We start from the raw sequence: 7000 nt of genomic DNA on the forward strand, positions 1-7000 counted from the left end.
CATCCACAACTAAATATATCTAATGACCCCCACAATATGTATAAAAGCAATGCAATAATGAAAACATTTAAAATGTAGACTGAGAAAATGATGTCACTACTTTGGGTTTTTTTTTGCAAATTTATTTTGCTGCTTATGGATTGTGCTGGGCACCCAGGGAGTGTCACTGGGTTTGGAACACTGCCAGGACAAAGAAAGCCTTTTCCTCCTGGAGAAGAGACACCTGGGCTTGCAAGGTCCTGTTCCCTTGGGTTCACATATGATCTCTCTCTCTCTGCCCTCACCTCTTCATGTTCTGTCCACCCTTTGCCTTCTCTCTCATTTTCTCTCACTCTCCATCCTTCTCTGTTTCCTCTTTCTCTCTCTGTTGTCTTCACAGATTTTCATGCTCCTTTTTAAACACAGGGAATAAGAGGAGCATTCTTTTTTTTTATTTCTTTCATACATGACAAGAGTGGAATGCATTACATACATAATTATCCCTCACAGCCCAATTTTTCATAACTCTGTAGATACAGTGTGTTCATGCCAAATTATTCCATTATACATGAGCTCTCTTTTTTCCATTACAATTCTTAATACATCTTTATACCACAATTTATCATATCTCTGTTTATATATTAGGTGGGTTCACTAATTTGTTCATGGAAAGAGTGTCGAGTGGAATTTCCAGGTACCCTCTCCACATTCTTCAGAGAAAAGACGAACTCAGCTTGTTTTGTTGAAGCTCACAACCTTGTCAGGTTATTGGTGCTGAGAGGCCATGGCAGAAATCAGGCTCTGAGAGTGTGTGAGTGTGTGTGTTTGCCTCATGGAGGGCTCAGGAAAGGGGTCCTGATCTTATATATTCCCCAGTGATTCTTAGCAGCTAGAGGCTAGAACTTAACCCTCAGGTGGTAGCAAGGAGGGAATACTTTTGCAATCCACAGAATGTGTTTGCAGCAAATCTAAGAGCAAAGGTTCCGGGTGTGGATGAAGGACTTCCTGTACCTTGTAGCCTCAGAGAGCAGTGAGGCCAGCTCATCCTTTAATATTCTCTGACACCATCTCTCATCACTCTCCATTTTTACCTCATTCTTGCCAACAGCTTTCTTTTATGCCTCAGTTTTCTGATACAAGCATGTTCCTTAGGACCTGTGCACTGACTGTCCCCGCAGTGAAGACCACTCCACTGAGGATGACTTGTGGCTCCTGCCCTGCCTTCCTTGTGGTCTCTGTTTGGATTCCCCTCTTCCTGCTGGTTTTCCCTGCATTGCTGTAAAAGTACAGCTACCTCTCTACTCTTTCTTTTTCCTCTTAGTACCCATCACCATGAGACATATTAGGTGATTTTAACCATTTTTGTTTATGTTCTTTCCCTCTCTTGGGATAATGTGGACTTCTTTGTTTTAATTCATATACATTACTGACCCAATGTATGAATCATAGTTTGTACTCAGTAAGTAGTATTGCTTTATTTTTAATTGACATATAATTATCAAAAAATTATATTTATATACACGTATAAATTTTATAATAATTGAACAAGTATGATTAGTTTAATTTTCTGAAACATTTATCATTTCTCTGTGACAAACTTTCAAAATCCTCCCCTCTAACTATTTTAAAATAGGTAACATGTTATTTTTAACTATAATTACCCAACTGTACAGTACATCACCAGGAGCTATTCCTCTTCTCTTACTGTAATTTTTTTTCCCCTTGAGGAGCTTCTCCTCATCCCATTGGGCCCAGAATGCACCTCAGCTTCTGTGACCATCATGCTATGCTGACATTCTATGAGATCAAATTTCTCAGAATCCTCACAGGAATGATATCATGCAGCTGTAGTGTTCCTGCACCTGTCTGATTTCACTTCATAAGTGTCCCCAGGTTCATCTATGATGTCGCCAATGATAAGATTCATCATTTTATTAATAGCTGAATAATTCCACTGCATATCTGTACCACTTATAAATTGCTAATAGCCATCTGAAATGTGCTCAAAATTGCTAATTATCTGGGAAATGCTAATCAAAAATATGTTAGACTATGGCCTAACTCCAGTGGAAAGAGCTATTATCAAAAATACCAAGGATATCAAGGGCCAGTGAGTATGTGGAGAAGAAATGGAATCCTGACTTAGAGTTGGTGGGAATGCAAGTTAATGAAGCCATTATGGAAAACAATATGGAGAATCCACAAAATTTAAAATACAGTCATCACTTGATGCAGCAATCCTACTACTGGGTATGGGGCCAAAGAAAATGAAATGGGTATTTTGAAGAGATCTGCCTTCCACATTGACTGATGCACAATTCACTGTAGCCAAGACACAGAAACAACAAAAGTGTTCATGAGGGTTGCTAATTTATACTTATCAAAGGCATGAATAAATTTCTCTTTAGAAATCTGAAAATCATGACTTCCTAGTGAAAACTTGAGAATGAAATAGGAATTCCTCATCAGAGGTGGCATAGGATCCCTTAGGGGACAAGAGCTACACATGTCCTATAGAAGATAATTTCATTATTTCCCTTGGCTTTTTTCTTTTTTGAGGTATATGGATGGTATCCAGGGCATTGCCTATGTTAAGCAGCCACTCCAACATGAGCTACACACCATCACTAAAATTAATTTTTATAGCAAAATATGTATTGTTTCATTTCAATGTTGTAAGTATTGCCTGTCTGTAAAAATTAGTTATGCTCTTTTTCTCATTTCTGGTAGTGACATGCATATGGAACCAGGGAATGGTACTCAACGTTTAGAATTCCTTCTTTTGGGATTTGCAGAGAACCAAGAACTGCAGCCCCTCCTCTTTGGCCTTTTCCTGTCCATGTACCTGGTCACTGTGCTGGGGAATCTGCTCATCATTCTGGCCACCATCTCAGACTCCCACCTGCACACGCCCATGTACTTCTTCCTCTCCAACCTGTCCTTTGTGGACGTCTGCTTCACCTCCACCACTATCCCCAAGATGCTGGTGAACATCCAGACACAGAGCAAGGCCATTTCCTATGCAGGCTGCATCACCCAGATTCACTTTTTTGTACTCTTTGGTGGGTTGGATGACTTCCTTTTGAGTGTGATGGCCTACGACCGGTTTGTGGCCATCTGTCACCCCCTCCACTACATGGTCATCATGAACCAAAGGCTCTGTGGATTGCTACTTCTGGTGTCCTGGGATGTGAGTGTCTCATATGCACTGCTACAAAGCTTAATGGTATTGCAGCTGTCCTTCTGCACAGACTTGGAAATCCCACACTTTTTCTGTGACCTTAACCAGGTGGTTCACTGTGCCTGCTCTGACACCTTTATCAATGAGCTGGTGATATATTTTGCTGCTCTCTTGCTGGCTGTTGGACCCCTCACTGGCATCCTTTACTCTTACTGCAAGATAGTATCTTCCATCCGTGCAATCTCATCAACTCAGGGCAAGTACAAAGCCTTCTCCACCTGTGCATCTCACCTCTCTGTGGTCTCCTTATTTTATGGCACAAGCCTAGGTGTGTACCTCAGTTCTGCTGTGACTCAGAACTCACACTCCATTGCAACAGCTTCAGTGATGTACACTGTGGTCACCCCCATGCTGAACCCCTTCATATACAGTCTGAGGAACAAGGACATCCAGAGTGCTCTGAGAACACTCTGTGGCACAGGAAGATAAAAGTGTTAATTGTGCTGAAACTGAATAATTGCCCATGATTGCAGGGCTTAGAACCTCAGAAGCAGAATCCGGGATTCTTCACTGGAAGGTGGAAGCAGGACTTGGTCCTTGTAGGTTAAAGCAGAGTTTCCATTTCTTTGATTTCAACTTTGACATACAATCCCACTACACCATTCATTTTATTGTACACTGTGATCAATATGAATCCAACCCTTTCCCTTGTCATTTTCCAGCTTTCTCCAAATTATTCCCACTTTGGATGAGTAATACTTGAAAATTCTCATTTATCCCATAATATATGTTTTTAGAAATAATCTCAAATGACAAATGTCAAGCTAAAGAATTGCTCATTTTGCTTAAAATATGCATAATTAGTATTCACATGTGAGAAAATGCATAGAACAACTAAAGCAAATTTTCATAATTTTATTGTGGAAGTAAATCTAAGAAAAAAAAAAAACTTTGATACCGTGGATTGAACCCTAGGCTGTTTAACCACTGAGATATAGGCACAGACCTTTCTGTTTTTTCTTTGAGACAGTGTCTTGATATGTTGCTTAAGGCCTTACAACATTGCTGAGGATGGCTTTGATATGTGATCCCCCTGCCTCAGACTCCTGAGTCACTGGGATTGCAAGTGTGCACCTGGCCCAGATGAGAATAGATATTCAATTTTGTATTTTTGAATTTTTTCCTATATTATTTCCAAAACTACCATTTTGATTAAGGTAGCCTTTAACTTCTCAAGGTATTAGCAGGTCAATAAGTTTTGTTCACACTTTTGGATTGTGTTTCTATTTCAGTGTGGTGTCCACAGTGCCTAAAATAGTCATGGGCAAAACAGGTCATTTCACCAGAGGTATCTACTGCAACATTTCTCCCAGGCACATATTTTTATGTGCTAGACAAGATTTTTGAAATGCTAGGAATATATAAATGGTGAGCAGATTGATGGATCTGGGGGCCAGGCATGTGGCAGTGAGAAAGGTGGATGGGGATGTAACAGGGCAAAACTTGGGATCTTTGACTGCTGGGAACTATACTGTATGTTATTTTGATGAATGTAAATAATAGAAAATATTAAGGAGTTTCAATATGATATTTCCATACATGCCCATGGTGTACACTCATCAAATATAACCATCCATTTTCCACCTTTCCAACCCAATGTATGGTAATCTTTATTCTATATTCAAGTTAGCATTTATTTTATTTTATTTTATTTTATTTTGCCTTTCTCATTTGAGAGAGACCATGAAGTACTTTTCTTTTGGTATCTGCCTTATTCACTTAGCTCAACGTGCTCTGGTTCCATCCACATTGGCCTAAATGACAGGATTTCATCCTACATAAGGATAAATGATGTTCCATGTTGTATATATGCCACGTTTTCCCCTTTCACTCCTCTGGTGATGGGCAGGATTTACTCCCTATCTGTGTGAATGATGTGGTCAGATATGAGCAGGGTGCTTCTTCTTCTGTGTGTTCATTTCCTTGTTATCAGCACTGTAATCTGTCTGTGATATTTTGTTCAGTGGTACCAAGGTGGAAACTGACTAAAGGGCCTTTGGATTTCTCTCTGTCATTTTTTAACTACCACATGTTAATCCACAACTTTCTCCAAATGAAAAGTTCCATTAAGAATTATAAATCAAAGGGAAAGCAGAACAAGCCATTTGTAAATAGTGTAAAACTTGATGCATTTCTCCTTTCCTCCTGAACTCATGATTGCTGTTCACTTTCTCCCGTGGAATTGTAAGCTGTCATTGCTGTCCTGCTGCATCCTAGGCTTCAAATTACCCTCATGTGCTTTCTTCTAATGAGAGCTGGTAAATGAAATTGAACACCATCTTGATGACAATGTGCTGTGGTTTTATGTCAACCCACACACAAAATATACAAAGACTGTGGTGAAGTCTGCTTTTCAGGTTCGTGTAAAACTGATGAATATTGAAATAAACAGATTTGGGCAAAAGAAATGTTGGCATATGACATTTCATTGATCTTGATCTCTGATACAAAGAGATGAGAGTAGACATTACTGATGAATATTTCCTTTAGAATATGGCTTTTATTTAAGTAAACCTCTTCTACTGCCCCGCTTCTGCACAAACATAGAAACCCCACACTGTTCTGGACTTGCCAGAATCCTGAGTTCCCCTATTCATGCAACCTCATCAATAACATAACAGTGTACTTAGCTTCTATCATTCTAGAATTTTGACAGTCAGGAACCAGTTCAAAGCCTTTTCTGCAAGTGGGTCTAAACTATTGGTAATGCCCTTGCATTATGCACTGGTTGTGCAAGTCAGCATTTTGTTACTCTAACACAACACCAGAGATAATTGATTTATAAGGAGAGAACATTTATTTTGGCTCACAATTTTCAAGATTCCAATTTGTTTTGGATTGGCCCCAAGGCTTGCCCTATTGCAATGAGCACATGACGAGGGGTGGCAGGCATGTGGCAGAGGAAAGCCGGTGACCTCATGGCCTGGAAGTGGAAGAGATAGAGGAAAAGATGGGGGTTCTAAAATCCCTTTCAAGGGCAATTCCCAAATGTACTCAGATTTCCCACAAGACATACCTCTTAGGATTTCTACCTCCTTCCAATAGCACCAAGCTGGGGACCAAGCTTTAACACAGGGCCTTTGGGTGACACTTAAGACTGAAACTGTAGCACTGGTCTTGATGTCTTCCTCAGTTCTGCAGGCACTTTGTTGTCTAATTGACCTTGATGTGGCCTTGGTGTCACCCACATGTTGAGCCCCTTTGTCTATAGTCGGAGGAACAGGGAGTTGGAGGTGTCAGATGGATGGTGCCTCAGTGAAGGCCATGGCAGGACTCTTCTGAGCAGCAGTGGGCACCACATCAAGGGCCCGAGAGCCTGTCCTCCTCCATCCAGCCCTTTGACGACTTCAGGTTTCACAGGTTTTAAAGCCACTCTTCCCTGGGGTCTCCCTTCAGGAGCTCCCTGTCTCCAGGACTATTTCTAAGGTTCCACATTGGATCAGCCTTTTAACTTTCACCAGGAAATCTCAGTTGTGTGAACATAACGGGGCACTTTCCCAGTTATCTACAATAAGGGATTGTCTTTAAATTAAACAAACCAAATATCATACCTTTAACAAGTGACCTCACAAGTGATGCTCAGGGGGCCATGTTACCCTGGAAACTCACTTGCAGAGATGTGTTCTGAGGTGATTCAGATGAGAACAACTCTGAAGATTTACTGCCTTTTTGTTGGATCCTCTTTCCTTCCCGTCATCCTCAACTTATTCAAGTTTTATACTGACACCCTTTGATATCCTAGAAATTCTGAACCCTATCTCATCTGTGCCTGCAACCATG

The 7000-nt window shown here is 40.6% G+C and overlaps 1 protein-coding gene across 1 annotated transcript; it reads left to right on the forward strand.

Moving 5' to 3' along the window:
- Nucleotides 1-2719: 2719 nt before the first annotated feature.
- LOC144253839 (putative olfactory receptor 7A2) lies at nt 2720-6562 on the forward strand. The gene is made up of 2 exons (XM_077796502.1): nt 2720-3632; nt 6510-6562. The coding sequence occupies exons 1-2, from the start codon at nt 2720-2722 to the stop codon at nt 6560-6562; spliced, it is 966 nt and encodes a 321-aa protein (XP_077652628.1).
- The last annotated feature ends 438 nt before the right edge of the window (nt 6563-7000 follow it).

This window comes from Urocitellus parryii, chromosome 3 (assembly GCF_045843805.1).
Source record: "Urocitellus parryii isolate mUroPar1 chromosome 3, mUroPar1.hap1, whole genome shotgun sequence".
In the NCBI taxonomy this organism is placed as follows: Eukaryota; Metazoa; Chordata; class Mammalia; order Rodentia; family Sciuridae; genus Urocitellus; species Urocitellus parryii.

Coding starts and splice junctions, on each gene's coding strand:
- LOC144253839 (XM_077796502.1), top strand. CDS start 2,720: ATGGAACCAGGGAATGGTACTCAACGTTTAGAATTCCTTCTTTTGGGA. Junction 3,633..6,509: donor GAGTGCTCTGAGAACACTCT/GTGGCACAGGAA, acceptor TCTGAGCAGCAG/TGGGCACCACATCAAGGGCC.